Raw genomic sequence first — 25385 nt, forward strand, 5'->3', positions numbered from 1 at the left:
GGGTTGGCACCCTCCACTCCGCAGTTCCGTAGTCTTTGGCATTGTGCCCGAGTCTACTGCGCATGCAAAGGTCTCTGGAAACATGGCGATTTTTGCAGCGAATGTAGCGCCTGGCGTGGGACTCCGGAGAGGTGAGTATTGAAACATAAGTGTAATGTGTGCGGTGTGGGCCTCCCTAGGCTCAGGGACCCTTGTACACACACATTGCACCGATTATAGAAACAGCTATGTTCCCAAATGCAGTGTTAAGGCACCCCAACTTTCCATGTTTTAAGTATATCTATGGTTCCGCAGATATGGTTAAATCAAATTGACAAGATACTAAATAAGTCACCTGCAGCCAAGCATTTGAGAATCACTGGATTAAAACGTAATAGGGATGATAAAGGGGTCTAGGCATACCTCCCAACTTTCCGGCCGCAGAAATAGGGACGGGCGACCAAAAAGGGGGTGCGGCTTATGCAAATGAGGGGTGCGGCTTATGCAAATGAGACACTTTCCTGTTATCGGCCGCGAATAGACGCTGTACGCATGCGCACAGCGTCTATTCAGTCAAATTGCCCCCCCCCCCCCCCCCCCCCCGCAGCGGGACACCTCCGGCAGCGGGTGAGACAGCGGGACAGGACCCGGTAATCGGGACTGTCACGCTGAAATCGGGATTGTTGGGAGGTATGGTCTAGGTCGACATGGGACAAGATCGATATGACATTAGGGTGACACAAGCATTTGCTCAACATGGTCTAGGTCAACAGTCAAATGGTCGACATGGGGTTTTTCACTGTCTTTTGAGCCGACGTGTGAGGACAGGTGGTATTTCATGCCCTAACATCCACTAGGGCGTGGTTGGAGTATAAAATAGTGCAATGTGCCCGAAGCATGGCGAGCGCAGCGAGCCATGCGAGGGGACGCGATACACTTAATCCAGTGTCTATGTCGACTGTGTCGACATTCGGATAAAAAAGTGAAAAACCCCACGTCGACCTTTTGACTGTCGACTTAATATCATGTCGACTGTGTCCCATGTTTTGACCTAGACCCCTGTCGACCCTGCAGAATGTCAACTGAACGGTGTCGACCTAATGACTGTCGACCATCTTTAGGTCAACCCAATGATCCATACCCGATAAAGGTTTGCACACAAGTTGGTCCTGGAGTGTTGCCGGGGGGGACAGCATGTGAAGGACTGTTGTTGGCATGTTGTTGGTGAATGGGGGGGATGTGACTGCCACCTATGGAGAGGCTATAGATAACAATTACATAGAGCTTGCACAATGCCTTTGGGATGAGGACACATGGTAATACCTCTTCTTCTATCATGAATAAATACAACATATGTTGTAAATAGGGAAATCATAGGTGAGAACGTCATCCCCAGGTAACAGCTGTCACGGTATATCTAGTTACTAGTGCCAGCACTAGGTGTATTGGCAGTAAGGCTGTAAGCAAGCACTTTGGCAATAAAGCAGCACATACTGTACATAAAAGTCACTGGATGGTCAAACTGTAGTAACCATAGTAACCATTACCCGACCACATAAACATTTCCCCATGTGACACAGGTGTTCAGCCATTAGCCCAAGTGACTATAATCATGGGTAGTCATATCGGACAGTCACATAGATATGCTCATGGTTAGTGAAGCCCCTGCCTAGATAACAGCTGCACAAATTGCACACACTTTGGCCTTCAGCCATCTTAAAAATGGGTACTTGTTTCCTAGCACGGCCACACCGATTTCCATAACTTAACTTAAAGGTACACGATGCCCAAGATTGTGGCTGTGCTAGGAAACAAGTACCTAAAAATGTTAGCATACCAGATGCTACAACAAATACATGTATCACCGAGATGTGGCAACTTGCCAACAGGTCCTGCCCAATAGCCAGTCACCTGTCACTGTCATTAGTCTAACTTGTAGTGCTTTATAGCTATCAATTGGCACACATTAAATAAGGGATATACAGAAACTGTACATACTGTAAGTGCTTATGCATTCAACTCTTTCTGAAATACCATTTTCCTGGGTGCTATGCACTATTAAAGTCTCTGATAATGCAGTTTTATGATGTTTGGCCTGGAGAACGCTTATGCACCAAGCCTTGGTATGTAATAGATTCCGGAGCTTGGATACGGTAGGCAACACCATCTTTATATGGCAATGTCCTATAGAAGTTTATGGGCTTCTTTGGCACCTACCTGATGGTAGGGATCCAATGGTATCCCTCCCAGCAGCACACCGTCATATACCCAGAAGTCCTATCACACGGTGAGTTGGGGACTGTGGGCCTGATTCTGGTTCACTCGCAAAAGCAAATTCTCTCTCTAAAGGACAAAACCATGTGCACTGCAGGGGGGGGGGGGGCGGGGGCAGATGTAACATGTGCAGAGAGAGTTAGATTTGGGTGGGGTTTGTACTTCAAGCCGATATCTATATTGCAGTGTAAAAATAAAGCAGCCAGTATTTACCCTGCACAGAAACAAAATAACACCCAAATCTAACTCTCTGCACAAGTTACATCTGCCCTACCTGCAGTGCACATGGTTTTGTCCATTAGAAAATTTGCTTTTGCGTGTGAACCAGAATCAGGCCTTGTATCTCATGCAAAATGAGATACAGTGGTTTTGTTGAGATTCAAACAAGACACTTGCCTGCAATAGGACATCTGCCTGAATTATTTCTCTGTAGACGCCTAGGGGGAAATTTACTTAGATGTGTATTCTAGCAACCAATCAGATCCTGTCTACTATCTTCTAGACGGTGCTAAATAAATAACAAGTAGATTTTCATTGGTGTCCCATAGCAACATCACATGTGAAGTAGACTACACATCTTAGCAAATTTCCCCCCTAATGTTGACAGACAGATTATGAACTCATATGTAACATCTGAATCAGATGTCAATAGTATGTTTTGTTTCCATGAACAGATGTTGCAAAGGTTCCGCTGCCAACTGTCCACCAAAGTGGAGCGCCAGTACGTTCCTGAAGTTTCAACGAGACAATTTCAGGTAGAAGTTATATTTCAGGTATCAGGAGGTGAAGTAATGATTTGTTTCTCTTACATGGAGTTTAGAACACATAGAAGGCAAGCATCACAGTTCAAATCATTAATTAAATGCATTTGATCTCAGGTGAGCATTACCAATCCGGGCACTTATCTTTTAAAATAATCTCTTTCGAACAAACCTGAAAAAAAGAAATGATCGACTTTTGTTAAATGGAAATGATATTTCGCATCACAGTGCCCAGTCTTTTCAAAGAGAAGCACTTATGTGAGTGTGGCCAGGGCTGCCAAAAGAAATTGTGGGGCCCGGGACTAACAAAATAGACTGGGCCCCCTCAAACACATGGAATGCCTGGTGAGACCTATGTCTGTAGCACTGGTTGCACTACTCAACCTCTACATTAATTCAAAACTTTGTTCGTGACAAATTGTACTTTATAAACTCCAGTCCTGGGCTCCCTTTCTGTCTGGGCCCACCTCCTGTAATGGCTGCCCTGAGTGTGGCACAATATGGTATCAGTTACAAGTAATGGCAAGGTCACCTAAATGACATAACCAATTTTCTTTGTTGTTCTTCAAGGTTTTCAATCAAGCATTTTATTAAAATTGGATCTACTTTAGGGTCAAACTTATTTCCAAACCAGTGTTTCGAATTAATGAGCCAACGTAGTTCTGCAGCCCCATAGATGCAAACACTTCGGACGTGGGTTCCAGTGCAAGGGGGATAAAGACTCTCTTCCAAATAGTTCCATTTCACCAGCCGAGTTCTGCTATCAAGGTCTGTGATATCCTTGTTTGTCCTTGAAAGCCCACCGGGAGCACCCGGCACTCGAGCCACGGTTGCCCAAAAATGTTCATCGGGGGAATAGGTGTCTTTACACCACTCTAGAAATTCTGCAACCAATGGGCTCTCAAAAATATAGTGAATGAATGGACGGCTTAAAACAAAGTAGGCACTTCCAACATACATCTCGATGTTGGCAGGTGGTGGAGATTTTTTGGTAACTGTCTTGACAGGCAACTGCATATACTCAAGATTTAAACCAGACATGACCTCGTAATGAAAAGTATATCTTTGTTTTTTTATATCCGTTGGCAGTGATGACTCCAGCATATTGCTTCCATTAAGGTTTTTTAAATCAGAAACAAGTTCAAAATTTGTCTTGAGTGGCATGTCCTGTCCACACAAATTAATGACATATTTCCACGGCACAGGGGAGGCCAGTAAGTCGTGCAAGCAATTTAAATCCGCTTGTAGCCTAGAAAATTCAGCATAAATCACTGTTTCTATTCTAGACGCAATAAAGACATTGGGCAAGCATCTGGCTAAATTGGTCATGGCCATCTTGAATTCTGAAGATGATTTTTGGTCATAATGGATGCAGTAGATGTTAGTTGGGGTGTATATGGTGTGCAAAAGACGCTCAACGTTTGCAGCCTCTTTATGCACAACCAAAGAATAGGCAATAGGAAAGTCTCGCTCCTCCTGAGAGAGAGGTTTTTGTTTGTACTTTCGTAGTTCTTTGAAGGCCTCACAGTCCTTTGTCATTTTTACAACCTTTTTATCATCAAGGTCAAGAATGCGCTTCCTCCGTATCTCTAAACTTTTCCCAATCTCCGATGGTTCCAGCTCGTATATATCTGTACAGTTAATACTATTAGATAGGTCCCCTGGTTGCACATTTTGGGGAAAAAAAGAAAAATAAACATTTGAATCCACGTAATGGCTTCCAGTATTTGGAAATAGTATATCAACATTCAGAAGCTTTAATATACAGAGCAAGGACACAGTGAATACGAGGACAGTAACCGTCTGTCGTAGAAGACACGTATTACGGCAAGTGCACTTCTTCATCCTGAGAGAGAGAGATAAATCATGTGTTAGGAGGCTTAGTATGAAGCGTATATGCTACAGAAACAAGACATGATGATTAGGCCGTTGCACTGGAAACAATCTTAAAATTAAGTTTATGAGAAAATACACCAATACTGAACAGATGCTAAGTGTATACGTTTACATTTTAGGTGGAGGGCCCTCAGATATAAAATAATACACAGTGCTTACATACCTTTGGTGAGGTAACACCAGTGTCATAGAATCATAGCAGATTGGAGGGCTGGACCTTGAGGGAACTTTGCTCATCTATTCAACCTGTCCCTCTCAACCGCCACTGTACCTTCCTCATTCTTGTTTCACTCATCCTTAAGAACATTTTGCTTGTCCCCAACTCCTTAACTACTACCCAGTCTCTACTACCCTATTGTTTTTATCAAACAGCAGGGACTTTCTCCTAATTTCCATAATGGAATAGCTCCACGCTAAAATATCTCAATTATAGGCTGATACTATTACTTGGTGAAAAGAAAATGATGAGGAATTCTGTGCTGCAAGGCGAATGCATACGATTTTACTTTCAAAGACATTTAAGATAAAGGGAATGTTCTGTTAGTGGGGAAGTGGGACGTTTCGCTTAGATCACTCGTTAGTTGACGGGAGCCTGTAAACTACGAAAGGAGTAGGAATGTGTTCCTGTGCCCGCTGTGTCTGTGACTGTGGCCCTGACACACACAAAGGTAATAGCTTTCCTAAGAATAACACAGAAGGGCAGAGACTGCATATACTGGTTACTTCAATGTCATAGTGGTTTCCTATGGAAAGCAAATTGTAAACCATAAAGAAATAGTGTATCTAAGCAACTATTCATCATACTGTCATTTATTGTTATGTTGTAGAAAGTAATAGTGAAGTCTAATCTATATCCAGATAAAGTTTTTTTGAAAAGTAACAAAAGGGCTCATTCAGCTGGACACCATGTTCTATTTGCACACCAAAAACAGATGCCCCCCCCCCCCCCAAAAAAAAAAATGTACTCACATCTATATGTCAAATGGGATGCAGTTTAAATCCCGGCGGTCGGGATCCCGGCATTCAAAATCCCGACGCCGGAATCTCAAACGGCGAAATCCCGACACTTTCTCCCCCCCGTGGGTGTCCACGACACCCTCGGAGGGAGAATAAATTAGTGTGCCGAGCGTAGCGAGCCCGCAAGGGGGGGCGATCCACGTCCCCCCCTTGTCGGGATTTCGGCGTTCGGGATTCCGGCGTCGGGATTTTGAACGCCGGGATCCCGACCGCTGGCTTTTCATGCCGAATCCATGTCAAATTGGTCTCATGTGAAGATGTATTATGTGCAGCAGAAACACATCCGCCATAAAGGGCCTGCTGCAGAGAGGCATGGAAGCCTATTGTGGAGGGCATCTTGTGTGTTTTCCCAGTGCGCATGCAGAAAAGCTATAATAAGGATGGTGTGTATTCCAGGTATAGCTACACATATGAGTAACGGCGGTAATTGGCTCCAGTATGTCAGTGGAGGTGATATGCAGTATGCACTATGGTAGTTAGAGGATGATTAGTTAGAAATTTATCTCCACTTTATCTCTCTCCAAGGTTTAACCCCTTCACTAGTACTCCCGAGAATATTCCAGGCTGTGCTCCAGTGCCCAGACTGGCAAACCCGGAAAATTCCCGGCACTACGCTGCTTAGTGCCGGGCAGCGCTGCTGAGCTGAGTGCTAAGCTCAGCTTCAGCTACTGTCTGGCCCTGCCTCCTTCCCCCTGGCTGTGTGCGAAGTGACCTTGTAACATCACGCCAGACACAGCCGGGTTGCCGGGGACAGTGGCTAATGTAGTGCTCAATGGACCCGGGAGTCACAGTGGTGTTTTTTTTTTTTTTTAGAAAAATCTCGCTCCCTAAAAAAAAACCCACCACTAAAGGGGTTAACCCCTTACCGATGCAGCATGTTTTTGCCTTCCTGACAGAGGCCTTTTTTCAAATCTGACAGGTATCACTTAAGTGGGGATAACTTTTTTTGCTTTTACTTATCCCAGTGATTTTGAGATTGTTTTCCCGTGACACATTGTACTTTAAGTTAGTGATAAATTTTGGTCGATACAGTTTTTTTTTTTTTGTGAAAAATACCAAAATGTCGTAAAAAAATTGAACATTTTGCAATTTGCAAAATGTTACATTTTCTGCTTGTGAGACAAATAATCATACCACTCAAAATAGTTAATAACTAACAAAGACCATATCTATACTTTATTATTACATCATTATTTCAACCTGCTTTTAATTTTTTTGGACACTAGGGGGCAGCAGAGTCAAAATTATGCACATTACACAGTAAACGCTGCTTTTGGCTGTTCACGTTTGAACAGCCAATCGCAGCGATCGCCCATGGCGGGGGGCATCGCTGCCCCCCCTGGGCAATGAGGGAAGATGTCTGCTGTCAGGGACAGCAGACATCGTCCCTCTGTCACCGCGTCTCTAGACGCGGTGACACTTTGAAGTCATGACGTACATTTACGTCATGTGTCGGGAAGTACATCCCGACCATGACGTAAATGTACGTCAAATGTCGGGAAGGGGTTAATACATCTTCCCCTAAGTCACACAGAGATATACAAATTTTTCATATTGAATGCATTAAGGCAATCTTGTGAAGTGGTTATACTGCATCCAATTGCTGCCAAGACACTACACTGATGCCTGGCATTTGGGTAGGTGTATGCAGACAATGACGTTCTATTACCTGTGTTCCTGCAGCTTTCTGCAACCCTTTTATATGTATATTATTACATCTTCTTCGGTTTCCCCAATCTTGGGACTGCATACATTTGGACATCAATCCGCCATTTACCTGCTGATACAAAACAGTAATAGTGCCAGTCAGTAACACGCTGGCTTAGAACTTACAAGCCCCTAGTTATTTACATATAAATAATCAATACCCGCAGTAATATTATTCAGGCAAGCATAACATAACAAAATACATATATTACATTAAACTGACTGTTGTTGAATGATAATAAGAGTATGGTGGAGGAATAAAACACAGATGGAAAAATGCACATGTTAAAATGATGAGTTCTGATAGAATAACTAGAAAATATAACGATGTATATTAATGTTCCATAACAGAATAATGTATTCATACAAATATGGTGCAATGAAATAAAAAAAAAAAGAATAAAATGTCCAAAAGGTTTATCTCTATGGGGGGAATACAATTACCTGCAATGTTTTTAGGGGTTGTAAAAATGGGAAATTACCTTCCAGCAATTCAATTAGACCCTGTTTTTACAACCTGAAAAATTACCTGTTTTTCGTTATGTGTTTTCACAGCCATGATGGCGAATACAGCCTCCTACCTTCCCGGGGATCAATTACCATGGGCAATTCAATTCCCCCTATGTTTCAATAAATAAACAGCCAAGGAATGTAAATAAAGACAAAGACATTTGGTTAAGTTTACTAAGATGGCAGTTCTATTTCAGATGGGATGTTGCTATGGGCAACCAATCAGAAACTACTTTCTATTTATTTCACACTTTCTAATAGATATATTCTGATTGGTTGCCCATGGCAACATCCCATCTGAAATAGAACTCCATCTCAGTAAATTTCCCCCATTTGGCCAAATTTAGACCTGATTTGCTTTGTGCAGAGAGAGTTAGATTTGGGTGGCATGTGCTCAAACTGAATCTAAATTGCAGTGTTAAGATGGCCATACACACGCAGATTTATCTGCAGATCTGTCAGGTTGGAACAAAAACATGGTTATGGATGAGAGCAAAAGACAGTTGACCATTTGCTTGGAAATGCTGGAAAACTGACAAACTGTCACTCATCCATAACCATGTTTTTGTTCCAACCAGCCAGATCTGAAGATAAATCTTACTAGTGTATGGGCACCTTAAGAATAAAGCAGCCAGTATTTATCCTGCACTGAAACAAATGAACTCCCCCAAATCTAACTCTCTGCACATGTTACATTTGCCCTACATACAGTGCAACATGTATTTGTCCATTTGCTAAATGGTCTGAATTAGGCCCATTGTCTTAGCTGTGGAGATGTACTGGGATATCACTCCTGAGTGCAGATGTGTGGGGTGGCTCCGACTGTCTACATGAAACAAATTTTCCCATTTGCATCCAGGATTCAAGCTGTAAATTGCCCCAAATAACTTCCTCTTAAATGGCAGTGCAGCGACAAAATCAATTAATCTATTTAGAGCCATTGCTTAGCGATGTGACTGAAATCATGTACACAAGGACATGCAGTTCTTCTGCCAGGACGTCAGTGTGAATGCCCCTCATGCTATGGGTGTGTGTGAGACCCGCAGCGCAGCTCTACATCAGGGACCTAATTCTGGTTGACACGCATCGCCGCCCGCATTACCGCCCGCCCCCCCTTTGCAAGATAAATTCGCCCACACGGCTGCGAGTGGATGTTTTACATAAACATCCATTTGCAGCCTATGGGGCGATACCCACATCATTTGATGGCCTCGACCATCGAATGATGTGTTAAGTACACGCACAGCGAAGACACTCCCAGGTGTCTTAGGCTTGCGTGTGTCCTGTGTGCGGACAGGGTGGGCAGCTGATTTCCGGTGATGTCAGCTGCCCACCCCTGGCACCCGCGTCATCAGGACATGGGAACAAACATGAAAAGCTGGGTGTTCCCTTTTGCCGAATCCCACGCCCGCATTGTTGTGTGCGGGTGTTAGGCGAACCCTTCGAAATGCGTTTGCGCAAAACAAAAACATCTCACTCCCGGGCGAAATCGCATGGTCCAGAATAAGGTCCCAGATGCAGCAGTAACCAGTCACGTTTATCAGGGATGCCGGACATGTGCAATAACTCAAGCTACATAAATATAAAGCATTTCTAGTTAATATGACACCGACACTGCCGTTGATACATGTAACCATTGGTACTGGGTGTAGAAATGACAGGCTATAATCATGGAACTTGGATGTCTTTTCATCTGTGCTGGGCTGTGTTCTCAGCTCGCTAATACAGACTGATATCAGGATCACAAATCCCTGCGGGAATAGTGTACAGGGAGATATTCTGTATTCAATTATAGCTGACAGTCTATGAAAAGAGCAAACTCTGGTATGAATTTGATGTGTTGATGGGATATTATCCTTAATGATTGATGATCCCCGTTTAAGTGCTCGGCGGTGCTCCTTTCCCTGCATGATGAGAACGGTTCATCCGCAGAAATATTTGGGATGGGAGACATGGTTCTGGAACGTGGGGTAATATATTACCCCCCAGCTCTGTGCTTGTAAACAAGGTAAAGGCCACAAAAAACTCAAATGAATTGTGTAAATGTGTTAAGTAAATGAAGACAAGTAAATTGGTAAATGAATAACACATTAATAGTATTATGTCATTGATTCTGGGCAAGATGAATCCGCAGTCTTAAGAATGTTCAATCTTTGGCTGCACATTTGTCAACACTTAAGTGCCAGATGTACTAAGCCATGAAAAGTAATAAAATGGAGAGTTATAAACAACCAGCCAATCAGCTCCTACCTGTCATATTCTAAACACAGCCCGTGACATGGCAGGTAGGAGTTGATTGGCTGGTGGTTTATTACTCTCCATTTTATCACTTTTCAAGCTTAGTAAACTGGCGGGGACCGGTGGGAGGCGACAGTAGGCGGCAGAGAGCTCCTTCGGAATGGGACGTGTGAACGTCTTGTGCGTGCATGCCCCTTTCTGGCAGCTGAATGACAGCGGCTCCATCTGTATGTCTTTATTTCCGCTGGGTGTGGGGACATGATTGTGGTGCCGACATAAGAAGCACATGATGATGCTGTTTAGTCACTGCTAACATACAGACATGTCCTCCTACATCCTTGCTGCAGTCACACCAAACCCCCCCCCCTCCCCTCCAGTCACGTGAGATTCTGTCAGTTCCGAGCGTTTTTTTTATTCTTTTTTGGCAAAAATGCATCTTACTTAGTCGTAACACAATGTCGCCTGCACAAGAAGACTGTGCTCATCGGTTTGATAGATGACATTTGTATATCTGTGTGTGAGTCTCCGGAATCTACAGTATATGAAGTGCTACAATGTAGTGTAAGTTTCTTCTGGTCCAAATACAGACTCTGGAGGTAATGTACCAACCTATGGCGGTACATCCCGCCACCTACTGCAACGATACTAATGACATATGCATTAACATATGCGAGTAGTATCTCCCAATAAGAGCTGCTCTTTGCGATGACTGCACTACTTGGTGTATTAATGCTAGATGTATAAGGAAACATCTGTACATTAATTTGTTATATATATATATATATATATATATATATATATATATATATATATATATATATATATATATATCACATGGTGCAGACTGTGGTCAGACAGCTGAAGCTGCTAGCAAAATAGAGTATTGGAGTAAAACATGCAAATCCGTGCCTGGACGTATGGATAAGCCAAGCATCTAGTACTGCCCTTATACTGTACATTATAGTGTTCTCTCTAGGCTGCTTTAGGCGCCCGCCCAGTTTTTAAAGGGGAAAATGCACCCTGCCTGTTTGTGGTGCCCTGATAAAACAGCCAGGCCTGTCCATCCCCACTGCCGCTATCTGGAGCACTCAGGGGAAGCCCAGCCCCTGCATCGGCGCCGGGCACGCCCCAAAAAGAGATGTTGGTGGACGGGCCCGCCCACATTAGTGACATCGGCGGGCGTGGGCCAAAACATTCAAGGTGTGCCTTTTCCCTCAGCGCCCTGCCCTCATGTGATCCTGGAGGGATCACCACATTATATTACATAAGAAGGAGTTACCGTCTATCTGAGAAACACTACATATAACTTCCAGAAGCAAGTCTTACAAGGATCTGATTGGGACTAAATAATACATTCATATTTGCACAAAAATAATAATAAATGTTATACGCTACTTACTCAGATCCTCAGATCAGTGCTATTTGTGTAGTGGGATTTCCTGACAAAGCCATCTCAGCCCCTGAAACACAAGAACGTAATATTAATAATCCACTGATACAAACCAATTATTTTCATCACTACATAAAAATCTTCATTGCAAACTCTTATTCCTCACCATAAAGTTTATATATTAAGCTCTGTAGTGGCAGCCTAGTCTCCAATGCACACCACACCGATCACATACAAATCATTGCAATGTAAATCACACATCACAAGTCTCCCACACCTCTGACTTCTAGCTCATGTAAAGTATGATCTAAGTAAGACCCATATACTAACTTAGCTCTCTTTGTATTGGTCCTGGTGAACGACAGAGCACTGGTTCTGTTTTGTGAAAATCTTGCAAGACTTTTAAAAAAGATGAAATAAAAGGTTTGTGGGGGCACTGCGGGAAATGAAGCCAGGCGGCCACATCTGGTCTGATGCTGCAGAGATGATTATTTTCCAGACTGGCACACTCACCCATCTGATCACACACGGGATGAGGTGGCAGCTACTGACGAACATCCAGCAGACTACATGAGTAGGTCACGTGGGTAACATTGTGCGGAACTTTGCAGACCTCTCTTGCAGGAGTAACAATTCTGTAATCACCCACTAGAACAGGAGTGGGATCTGACTCAGGTTCTCAAGAAAAACTTGCGCAGACATGACTCTAGTCATTCCAAAATGACAAAAAAAGATACTACTGGATGGAATTCACTGAGGTACAATGAAAAACAAAGTTAAACTTATGTTATATATGTTAAAACACTTACCCACTGAAAACAAGTCAATAAGGTACGTCACAACCTGTGAGGACAGTATGAACACTACCATAGTTGTGAGCACATTAAATGTTAGGGGTGCACAGGCACCCCCTAATACTGTGCTCGTCCTTATGAACACCTCCCTGCCGCTAGCAATACGTTTTACCAAATAATTTTGTTTTAGAACTGTATTTCATTAAAAGAAGCGCCCATCAATCAGTTATGTGTGTTTTGCATTTTTAATTGTACTAGACCATTGTCATATCACTACATACCTGCGTCCTCCATGTATTTTTTTTTGACTTTTTTTGCATGTACTCTTACACAGAGTAATTAGAAGTTTAAAACTGAACTAGGCAGGAAATTATGGTGTGGCTGAGAGACGTTTTATATTGTAGTGAGTGCCAATAGATGATGGTAGACACGCCTGATTGGCGGTGTTAGACATACCTATTAGGCAGTGTTAGACAAACCCGATAGGTAGTGCTAGACACACCCCTTTGATGGTGCACCACCTAATAAAATGTGCTGCGCATGTCTATGAACACTACTTGGACTGGCAAGTTATTTGGGTACAGAGCTGGGTACAAGAACTGGTAAATTATGTGGGTATAAGGCTGATACAGTGATCATGGACATGCCTAGGGTCTGTCTATAGAAGCAGTTGCTCGGGTTGTCTTTCCAACTGAATAACACACAGAGATCACCAGTGATAAACAGCGCTGCCTTCACTTTGTACGCAGACAGCAATAATATGACACAAATAATTTATGTACGTATGAGCAGATAGATATTTGAGAGAATACTGTATAAACACCGTTCTTCCTGGCTTGCATCTTTGCTAATCAGGCATTCTACGGAACATACACATACTGTACCTGGGCATCCAGGTACAATAAATGTCTGATCATGAGAGATTTTAGCTCACTGGAGACGAGACTTCTTGGCTTTTATTAGTGTATATATATTGTGGTACACCATCCAACTTTCCATTCAAAGCCTATATATAAAGGACGGAATATGAGTCTAAAAGAGCCCATCAAGGCTACTTTCAGCCTTACACGTGGCTTACGCTGGTCAGTAGAGCCACCACTGTGCTGAGACTCTGATGTGGCTGAAGATATTAATGGCCCACACACACTGGGTGACTTTGAGATGAAAGCCACCCAGTGTACTTGTCTAAGCTGCTTTCAGCTGGAAAGCCACCCAGTGTGTACGGGGTAGCGACGAGCTCTGATTCACACTTCCGCATGACCTCTGGGCCGGCTGCTCATCAGCAGATGAGCACCGGAGTGGATGGCTTTCTATAGCTCCTGCTATGGAAAGTCGTCCACTTCCTGGAAAATCGCCAAACTGGACGATAAACACTCATGGGGATATTCATTCCCGGGTCACGACTGTCGACTGGTAATCAGCAGGCGGGATTCAATGTCCAGTGTGTATGCACTGAGCGTTTTTCATCCCAGCGATTTTCCCCATCACCTCTCAATATACACGCTGGGCAAAAACGCCCAGTGTGTATGGACGTTTAGACAAATCCAGCAATCCCAACACACCTATACTGTAAATTATAATCTAGGGACAAGATCCACCGAAGAGCTCATACATTTATATACGGATATCAGGATCCAGACAGAAAATCCTTGAAGATAGAGTGAGGCAAAAAAAGAAATAGGGGGCGTGGTTTATTTTAAAAGGGGGGTGTGGCTTAAAATAAGGGCGTGGTCTAGCAGCAAAACAATTACCTTACATCTCACTTTTGCAACCTGCATGTCCAGACATTGGTTACCGCAGGAATTGTCATTGTCCTCCCGCACTTAAGTTGGCGGGCTGAAGCCCACACGGTGACATAAAAATATAAAGCCCCACACAGTTACCTAGTACGCCTCACAGATCAAGGCCAAACAATGACAGGCTACTTAAATCATACACTTTTTTATCCGTGATGCCAATTACACATTACATATTACGCCGCACACCATGATGGCAAGCACACAATACTCCCCACAACGTAATGCCTATTACACATTATGCCCAACGCTCCGCTGCCGCACAACTGATGCCGTTTACTAATATGCCCCCACAGTGCCACACATATATGCCCCACAGTCCCAGCTATGCCCCCACAGTGCCACACATATATGCCCCCACAGTGACAGCTATGCCCCCACAGTGCCACACATATATGCCCCCACAGTGATAGCTATGCCCCCACAGTGCCACCCATATATGCCCCCACAGTGACAGCTTTGCCCCCACAGTGCCACAGATATGCCCCCACAGTGCCAGATATGCCCCCACAGTGCCACACATATGCCCCTACAGTGCCAAATATGCCCCCACGGTGCCACATATATGCCCCCACGGTGCCACATATATGCCCCCATAGTGCCACACATATGCCCCCACAGTGCCAAATATGCTCCACAGTGCCACACATATGCGCCCACAGTGCCACACATATGCCCACACAATGCCACATATATGCCCCCACAGTGCCACATATATGCCCCCACAGTGGAAAATATGCCCCCATAGTGCCACACATCTGCCCCCCTCAGTGCCAGACCTATATGCCCCCACAGTGACAGAGGATAATATCCCAGCAGCAGCACAACTCACCGTTGCTGCTGCTGCTGGGGAGAGCAGAGTCCGGGTCTCCGACTCCGAGTCCCGTTGCCGCCGCTGCTTCTGTTTCCCAAGGGAGGAGAGGGGAGCGCATACCGCATCTCTCCTTCACTGTGACTGGGCTGACAGGAGACAATCATATCTCGCGGGCTGGCTCCTTATTGGCTGCCGGCCCGCGAGCTGATTGGCTAACAGCCCAGTGACACAGCGAGGGGAAGGAGAGACTTATGCGCTCCTCTCTCCCCTCCAAGATCATCTTTTTGGTGCGGCGTACGGGGCGTGCGGGGGGGACAGAGGCGTGGGGGAAGCTGGCGGGCGCCCTGGCTGCTAAACAGAGGCGGACAAGCCGTGCGGCGCCCCGGGCTGCTGCACGGCTTGTCCGCCTCTAGAAACGGCCCTGGTTACTGGGCAGAAAACAATCCTCATCATCCATATGAGAGGCCTCCACACAGCCAACAGGGCCATCTGATAGCTGAGGTCTACAAACATCCACCTAGCACCATTAATGAACTGAAGGCTGCTGTGCAACAATAAATGACAATACCCTATTTAAAAACCACTTGAAAATAAACTGTATTCCATGCACTTTTAGATTATGTACTAACATTATAAATAGTATTTACCAATCTTCTTCTGCTAAAGTGGAAGCCTAATCTGTGCAGATTTAGGATACCAATCTCTGGGGGAACTATACAGCACACATATTACATACATGATCAGACTGGAATCGGTACATCTGTCAGAATGAACTTAGGTCTACAGTCATTAGGTCGACCCCATTAGGTCGACTGGCTGGAAGGTCGACCTAATTTAAGGTCGACATGGGCCAAGGTCGACATGACTTAAGGTCGAATTTGCATAAAGGTCGACATGAGGAAGGTCGACTGGTCATAAGGTCGACATGAGTTTTTCACTGTGTTTGGCAATCCGAATGTCGACACAGTTGGCAATGAGAATCGGACCCTCGCATCGCTCGCTTCGCTCGCAATGCATCGGGCACGGTGGCTCGCTTCGCTCGCCACAGCTTTAATAACCTCCTCCACGCCCTAGTGGATGGTAGGGCATGAAATACCGCCTGTCGGCACATGTCGGCTCAAAAAACAGTAAAAAACCCCATGTCGACCTTATGACCAGTCGACCTTCCTCATGTCGACCTTTATGCAAATTCGACCTTAAGTCATGTCGATCTTGGCCCATGATGACCTTAAGTCAGGTCGACCTTCCTGCCAGTCGACCTAGTGGGGTCGACCTAAGTTCATTCTAATAGATGACCGCTTACGATCAGACTACATAATCACACTACATGGTCACACACAGAATGCAGGAAACATTAGAACGGACTGCTAGAGCTTGATCAAAGCAGGATGAAATTGGAACACACTAGAATTGGGTGCAGGAAGCACGACTGAAGCAGGCTGAAGGAAACACTGGAACTGAGAGCTGGACAACTACTGGAGCAGGCAGCAATACTGGAGCAGATTTGCTGGATTATACTGCGTTACAATGTTGTGAAGTAATTACTGGAGCATGTGTGCTGTAACACAGTGAGGCAGATTGTTTGTGAAGTAATTACTGGAACAGGTGTGCCGGAACTCACAGAGGCATAATTGTGAAGCAAATAGTGGTTTTCTAGATAGCACTGGAGCACATACTAAACCAGGAGCCAGTGTACTGATCCCCAAACCGAGAATACTGGAAATGTGTTGTTGGCAGTTCTGAGCATTTATAGGCTCAATGGAATATGTGACTGAAGTTGCTTAAAGCTGGCTGGCAGAGCAGGTTATGTGATCAGATCTAAGATGGCAGTGCCCAATGGAGTGGGACAGCTAGAACTCTTATCTACAGTATGAGTGACCACTGGCCTCGGGGATGCCATAAGCAGCCAGCAGAAATAGAGGTGGCGGTAAGGTGCCAACGGAGGACTGGGTGTAAGGTGACACCACCAGTTATCTAGAGCCTCAACATTATAATTTTTTGCATTTTTGTTTTAAACTGGAAAACTGACCAATACAGACAAAATTGTGTATGTTGTTATTGTGATATCACCTATTACCATATAAGTAATGTGGCAGGAAAGTCGCGGGTTACAGCTGAGTAAGTTGGCCCAGAATGATTTTCAGGTACAATGCTGTAGGGACATGCTCACCAACTGGTTACTTGGGTATGTAGAGTGCATGGCAGAACTGGTTGAAGTTTTGTTGCTGGGTGAGATCAGCAGCCATTCATTATAGTCAGTACCTAAGATCTTGGGTTAAAGATTGCCTGGGAACAAGATTCAGGGCTCCTGATGATGAACAAGGTGGCCAGGCACATCAGCTGTGGCTGAAGAGGAAACCTGCTGTGCTAGCATGGTTCGAAGAAAAATCTTTGTGACCTACTGTTGTTGAATATATAAATATACAGTAGGAGCAAGTTTCATCTTTGCTCCTTTGGGCATGGCTAGCCATGGCTATTCTATTGTTCTCAGCTGCAATACAATACGTATTGCAACTGAGAACAATAGAATAGCCATGGCCAAAGGAGCAAAGATGAAACTTGCTCCTACTGCAGGGGTTCCCAATATTTTTCGAATCATGGCACCCTAGAGTATCAAAAATTTTCCACGGCAACCCTAGGCCCCCCTTAAAAATATATAATTAAGTAGATTGTGTTTATAAGTGCTTCTTGGTTTCAGTTATGTGTTAAAGGGTATTATTTGCTTCTGTTTGTACTCATTTTATGATTGACAGCCACCAGCACTGGTTTTGTCCATAAATAATTGATCATAAATAGTTTGAATTGGTTCTGGACCACCAACCCGTGGCACCCCTACAGTTGTCCCGAGGCACCCCAGGGAGCCACGGCACACAGTTTGAGAACCACTGTCCTACTGTATGCCATTTATTTATTTGGTTATTAGCTGCAAATGCACATTTAATTAAATACAAGTTAAGTCAATACACACTTTAGGTGTTGGGGCTTATGTAAAGTTGACAGAATTTAACTCACAAGAGCACAATGCAATAACGGAGAAAAATGTAGAATTTCCCTCGGCTTGCAGAGCTGGCTGTACAAGTGAGATAAGTCCTTTTTGGCAAGAGTAGCATTGCCCCTGTATTACTTTAGCAAATATGGCTTCAAAATCATAGTAGCAGATGTTGAAATGACAGTACAAACGGTATGCACTACACAAGGGCCAATGTTACAAATATTAAGCAAAGTTACACTAGGAAGTGGGCAGAATGCGGGAGCACAGTACCCAATGTTCTGGGGGGGGGGGGGGGGGGGGAATACTCAAGGGTGTGTTGCAGAATTCACTGGGTTTTCCGAAGGTTAAATTAACAAAAATGAGAAAGGTCACTTTCTGCTAGCCATGAGCAATAAAGGGCTGGCATGGTTGCTGGCTGTAGCCAGTGAACTGCCTGTATTTTATTATTTTATTATTTGCACCTAGGCTGCCAAGTAAGCGTCCTGGCAGGGGAGGCCAATGTGCTATTCCAAAGCTCTGCAGGCTATTGGTGCTAAGTGGATACGTTTTATGATGAATGTGTTCTTTTTCTCTAGCTGCTATTAACCATATACAGTATATGTGCTTGCAATTATTATAGCATCCACATAAAATGACACAAATACTACTAATAAGCAGCACAGCAGGTCACACATTTAAGATGACAGCTTGGCACAAAAATACAGTGGAGGAGCTTGTACGTAAGGTATAAAGGAAATAAGAAATTGCAAATACTGAAACCATGGGCATGAACGCAGGGCAAACAACCACCCGTTTTTGCCCAGCGTGTATGCTAACCGATGAAGGAGAAATCGCAGGGATGAAAAATGCTCAGTGCATACACAAGCGTTTTCACCTATTTTAGTGATTTTCCTGGGGGGTGGACGACTTTCCATAGCAGGACACTCTGGAAATACGTCCACCCCATCACTCATCTGCTGGATGCTGGAGCGCGCACCAGCACTCCCCGCTGCCCCGTACACACTGGTCGGCTTTCGAGCTGAAAACGGCTCAAACGAGTAAACTGAGCAGCTTTCAGCTCAGAGTCGCCCAGTGTGTATGGGCCTTAAAACTTACACAGGACCGATACACTGCCCATCGCCGGCAATGGTGACCCAGCAAAAGCCTTCGGTCCTTTATTAAACTTTCCTGCATTTTTGGTTACTCCGTGGGGGGAAGCAGAATGCACATGTGCAGACTGGCCATTGTGTTGACGCATGGAATACAGTAGCAGCCTATCGGTGGTGGCAACGGTAGGCTGCCAGCCGCAGAGCAGAGAATGCCGCAGATGATGGGGACTTCTCTGGACCCCATCAGAGAGATAAGTAATGTTAAATACCAATGGCATATTGGTTAGTATCATTGTGGTACTAAGCAAAATATGCAGCTGGTAATTAAATGGGCTCCAGATATAAAAATGCTTTGCATACAACTTAGACGACAGGTCTGATTTACCAATATTTTATAAATCATTAACAATATACCATGTACAGTATTAGTATATTTGTTATCAGGAAAACAATTTGCCAGTGTTTCTATTTTATTAAAAAGTTTTTCTTTACTCTCTTTTCACGTGATCCTCTGCATTCCGTCACTTGTATTTGTATTAGAGGGGCCCTGTATCTGTATTCTGCATGATTATACAGTATATAATGTAGTTTTGATGCCCTTTGTCTCCTGATGTTTGCTATTTGATTTGTACAGTATTTACCTTGTCACACCCTCCCTACCATTGTTTCCCTCTCTGTAGCCCCCACTGATAAAAATGAGGATTGTGATATAATGAACAATGTAAAATACCAGGAGAACTAGTAGATACAGGTTCCACCAAAGCCTGGATTCCGAGTACTAAGAGGGACACACCTTCAACATCCCGGATTGTCAGACAATAGGTGGAGGATATGAGAACATTTACAGTGATAATTTTTACATTGCATATTGTTAACCATAGGCCTGATTCAGAGCTGTGTATATTTGTAGCCAAGCAAACAGGCAAACACTGCCTGTCGTCCCACAAAACAGGAGAGCTCAGGGGGACAGACACCTCCCGTGGAGCAGAAGGGCAAAAGCCAGTGAAGGGACCAATCCCCGCACTGGCATGCGAGAGGACCAATCCCGGCACTAGCATGCGAGGGGACCAATCCCCGCACTAGCATGCCAGGGGTCCAATCCTCGCACTAGCATGCAATGGGACCAATCCCCGCACTGGCATGCGAGAGGACCAATCCCCGCACTAGCATGCGAGGGGACCAATCCCCGCACTAGCATGCAAGGGGACCAATCCCCGCACTAGCATGCAAGGGGACCAACACTAGTTTGCTAATGCAGGCATATTCTCGGGTCTAGCATGTCGACCCGGAAATTTGTCTTTTAACACAGGTTTATTTGCAGTGTGAATGGGTCGCATACCCGGATCTCATACATGGGTAAAACCCTTCTTTTTACCCGTGTTTGAGATACAGGTATGCAGACACAAGTTGACCCGCTCTCACTGCATAAAAACCCGTGTTAAAAGGCAAATTACCGGGTAGAACTTCTTCACCTAGCAGTGAGAACGGGGGTCCGTCGCTGCAGTCCCCGGCATTTTAATGCCGGGTAAAAGCCATGTAGTTCGCAGTGAGAACACGGTATAACACATCCTTGCGGATGCATGCAAGGGTAAAAATGATTTGATGGTTGCTCACCATCGAATGTTTTTTTCCCCATTCGCTAATAAAAGTCAGTCTAGATAATATGATATAAGGGCAGATATGATAGATCTAGTCTAACTGCCAGAATGTAAATTAGTTTGTGGACAAAAGTATAATCTAATATGATTTAATATGATCACTACTACAGCTCTCCAAATGTACTTTGGCAGCCGTCTGGAAAATCATTGGATCATTGTGTGTAGTTTAAAAACAGTATTTTAGAAACAGACCAGTTTAATTATTGGAGCCTGCCAGACTGAAATGATGCTTTGAGAATATATATATATATATATATATATATATATATATATGGGTGACACAACAGGATAACCAGCGCACATTCAGCAAGCTGATCAAGAAAGTACAGTTGTGGCCGGGTTTCAATGTATTCCCCATTACTATTGCTGGTACTCTTTACCTAGCACGGCGCCCGCGATTGGCATCGCGGTCATCGGGGGTAAAAAATCGCGGCCATCGCATGCACTAAAAAAACGGGTGTGACGCGATGCCCGCGATTTCCAATAGGGATCAATGTTAAAAGTGTCAATGGACGCGATTTTTGTGTTCAATGCCTCAATGCCCGCGATTTGTCCATAGGAAACAATGTTAAATGGGCCACAGAGCCCTAATAGTCCCCCTGAAGTCTGAAATGGCCCCCACAATTGTTAACGCCACCCCACGATCAACGTGAACCCGAAGCGCGGCGAGCGCCCCCGTTCACGTTGATTGTGGGGTGGCGTTAACAATTGTGGGGGCCATTTCAGACTTCAGGGGGACTATTTGGGCTCTGTGGCCCATTTAACATTGTTTCCTATGGAAAAATCGCGGACATTGAGGCATTGAACACTAAAATCGCGTCCATTGACACTTTTAACATTGTTCCCTATGGGAAATCGCGGGCATCGCGTCGCACCCGTTTTTTAGTGCATGCGATGGCCGCGATGCCCGCGATGGGCGCCGTGCTAGGTAAAGAGTACCCTATTGCTAGATGATCTGGGACTATAGAACTAGGGCAGAGTAATTGGCAGCCTCTATACAGTATACGTTTTATGGCCCCAAGTTATCTGTCAACTTCCATAGATTTGTAGTAGATAGGACTTGCCTTCAGGAATATGGGTATAACGTATGTAAGGTCAGCTTCCTATCATTAGCAAGGACCAAATCTTACACTACATGGGGTCATTTCAATGAAGATCGATGCGAAACTACTCCGTTCTTTCCCAATGTGTAGTGCCACAAACACCGAACATATGGTAGGCTCAATTCAGGGATTTTAATACGGACCTCTATGGGGCAATGTACCAAGCTGCTGGTTTCAGTGATCAAACACCATCAATATGTGCATTACCCCTAATTGAATAGAGCCTACGTGTCTGCCTGTTTGATCGTACTCTCAGAGGCTTGGTCTGACCCATCCACAGGCTATATATCACAGTGTTCATATTCACAGATGGATTTGCTCATTACTGGAAATTGAAAAAATGAAGCATACAAAAATCAAACCATCATTGAATTAAATTTAATTGCATTTTTTTCCGGTCCTCGTCCGCTCTTATTACGTACTGATGGTTCTAGCGAGCGGGAGCCGGGGACACGTTTACACTGTTCTGCAGTCTCTTGTGCACCCATTAATTTAAACCACTTAAAAACAAATCAATGGGTATGGCAGTATGCCATGCTGGTGCCCCCCCTGGCTGTGGCAGTTGGCACACCTGACATTCAGGAAGCCACATCTTACACATAGAAAGAAGTTACTTGCACTGACGGTTTCTCAACTGTATTACACCAGGCTGATACACAGTATAGCGTGGGACATTAGCCAAGTGTGATATATACAGGATAGATAGATAGATAGATAGATAGATAGATAGATAGATAGATAGATAGATAGATAGATAGAGGATCTGCCACCTGGCTCATACCCACGCACACATTATAACAAAACTGTACTATTGTTGACACATACAGCACCTTTTTGATTGCACAATCTTAACATTTGTATGGAGCCGTCTAAACAGGATGACAGGTTAAGCAGGTGCCTTCTCTATAACATGTGGCCCAGTCATATGTGCCAATTGCGACACACAACAGGAACCAGCTAATTGGCTTTTTCTCTGAGTTTTCATGAATGGGTGTGGAAGAGATTTTGCAAGTTGTACTTTGCTTTGCCGTAGAAATATAATAATCAGAGGAATTACACAACTGAACACATGCAATGATCTCACATAAGACAATCATATGCAGAGCAAAGTACAAAGAATATCAGCATGTAAGATCTTAGGGCTCCTGCGCTGATCTGACAGAAGAATAACACTAATGAGTGTGTATCACAAACTCTCAGGCCACATGCTGTGATGCCATGTGACAGATAACTGTCTGCAGCCAGCTGCACGCACAAACTACACAGGCAAGTGCGGAGGAGTGAGTTAGCACTCTCCTATGGGCCAGTCAAAGACTCTAAATAAAGAATGGATGTGTATATAGCTACAAACACAAGTCTTGCATTATTAATAGCAGGCCCATCACTGATCACTCCTATTATACATACACTGTACAGCAATGTCTTACTTCTCTCCTGCCAGCTGCTTTAGTTGAGTGATGTAGCAGAGGTTGTTGCTGTAGTAGTCAGTGCCACCCCCACAGGCAGGCAAGCAGGGTGCAGTCTCCTGTCCTGAGAGGCTGCAGGCAGAGGAGTTACTTAGGAAAGTCACAGTGCAGCAGAGTGACGGGCTCAGCAGACTGTGGTGCTGCTGCCAGCAGTAGATCTAGGGGCCGGCTGGGCTGACTGTTCCCTGACAGGGGAGGAAGAACAAGTCTGGTATAAGAGGTGTTAGAGAGAGAGGGGAAGGCTCCTCCTCCGGCTACAGAAGGAAGCTGTCTAATGTTTAGCAGAGAAATCCACTATGTTGTGCAGAAATATCTGCTGCTGCTGCTGAGGCTCCTATCTGCTGTGCATGGAGTCACTGACTGCATGGGAAACATAATGCACACTGTATGTACTGTATATTAATAATGTTCTGTTATATCATATCACTAACATACTGTACTCGCCTACTTTTGAAAAAGCGTCTCAAGGAAGATTGTAAAAGTAACCTACAGTATTAGAGGGGACCTGCAATACTATAAGTGAAGGTACATATTGTAAATTATATATAGAGTCTCTTAGAAAAAACAGCACTCAATTTAAATGGAAGAACTTAGTTTGGTGCAGGGTCCAGAAGGTATCATAAAAAGCACTTACCCAGCCTAGGTGAATAGGACAGGAAAAAGACCAGCACTCAAGGTTTTTAGAAGGAAAAAATTGTATTAGAAAAAAAGCATGTTAATACATGTACAAGGTGGCTGACCCAATTATATATATAGATATAAAGTATACACACGATAATTATATAGTTAACAATATTTCCATGCATATTCACTAGTGTGTACGCACTATGGGCCTAATTCAGACCTGATTGCTGAGCTGCTAATTTTCAGCACCCTGCATTCAGGTATACCAGTGTGAAATCCTGCCCCACGCAAGCCTGCGAAAGGTCGGTGAAATGACTGCAGCCTTGCGATTATCTACAAATCCATTCGCAATCACTCGCCATTGAATGATTTTTCCAGTGTGCCGTCTGTGCGTAACCCAGGACTTACTCATATGGTGCGGTAGAAACAGACTGGAGCTGACATCACATGACTTCCCCTCATATGCCTGGGCGCGTCTGCGTATACACTGGCACTCCCAGAAAAAGGCCAGTTACCACCCACAAATAACAGCTTTCTGTCAATCACCTTGTGAATGGGCAGCGATCAAAAAGGTGGTAGTATTTTATTGCAGGAAGGCCTGACGCATGCGTACTAGGGGCCATACGCATGAACAGTCTTATCGATAATCGCTCGGCCTGCTTATTCGCAGTCCTGAGATCAGGTCAGAATGATCAGTGAATCTGAATTTATCAGTTATTATTCGCAGGGTACTCACAAATAATATCCCCTGAATATATATAGCCAGGGCCCAAGCAGATAAGGTAGATATCCACTACAGTCTCCCTTTTCTGCTTAGGTTTCTATTGTTGCTGCTTTTTAGTCTAATTTTACCCATTTACGTAGCCCTGGCAGCTAACATCACCTGAAGCTGAAGTTTACCAAAGGCAAATTCTGCAGAGTAGGACATCAGCCTCTTTATCAAGGACAGTTGTGCACAGTTACCCAGTGGGTACATGGCAGCCAGTTCATGTTGATTGATAACTGATTGACCTGGTGAGCAGTGACCAAGGGCGTAACTACCATAGGTGCAGGGGGTGTCAAAGTATCATGTGCTGTATATATTTTTCAGCATTAGGTGATTAATAGGTACTTGTGTAGTTTCACGGCGCCCGATATATCGGATGTGATATTGGCTGATATATCGGATGCGATATCGCCGATATATCGATGTGATCCGAAACTATTTTTGACCTGTTCATAATGATTTTATATAGTGTGGCGAGCGCTGTAATCCGCGTCCCCTCGCTGCGCTCACCA

General features: G+C 44.3%; 1 protein-coding gene across 3 annotated transcripts; it reads right to left on the reverse strand.

Annotated features, from left to right (window-relative positions):
- Positions 1-587: 587 nt before the first annotated feature.
- Positions 588-23683, reverse strand: GCNT4 (glucosaminyl (N-acetyl) transferase 4). 3 transcript variants are annotated; one of them, XM_083151918.1, is made up of 4 exons: positions 23445-23683; positions 11782-11842; positions 7597-7707; positions 588-4860 (listed from the first exon to the last, which is right to left on the reverse strand). In XM_083151918.1, exon 4 carries the CDS (start codon positions 4857-4859, stop codon positions 3543-3545), a length of 1317 nt encoding a protein of 438 aa, XP_083008044.1. In that variant the 5' UTR covers position 4860; positions 7597-7707; positions 11782-11842; positions 23445-23683; the 3' UTR covers positions 588-3542. The 3 variants fall into 3 exon arrangements, with proteins under 3 accessions (XP_083008044.1, XP_083008046.1, XP_083008045.1); XM_083151920.1 differs by having other exon boundaries at positions 23425-23683; XM_083151919.1 differs by lacking the exon at positions 23445-23683 and adding an exon at positions 15195-15400.
- Between the last annotated feature and the right edge of the window lie 1702 nt (positions 23684-25385).

This window comes from Crinia signifera, chromosome 1 (genome assembly GCF_055691185.1).
Source record: "Crinia signifera chromosome 1, ASM5569118v1, whole genome shotgun sequence".
NCBI classification, from domain to species: domain Eukaryota; kingdom Metazoa; phylum Chordata; class Amphibia; order Anura; family Myobatrachidae; genus Crinia; species Crinia signifera.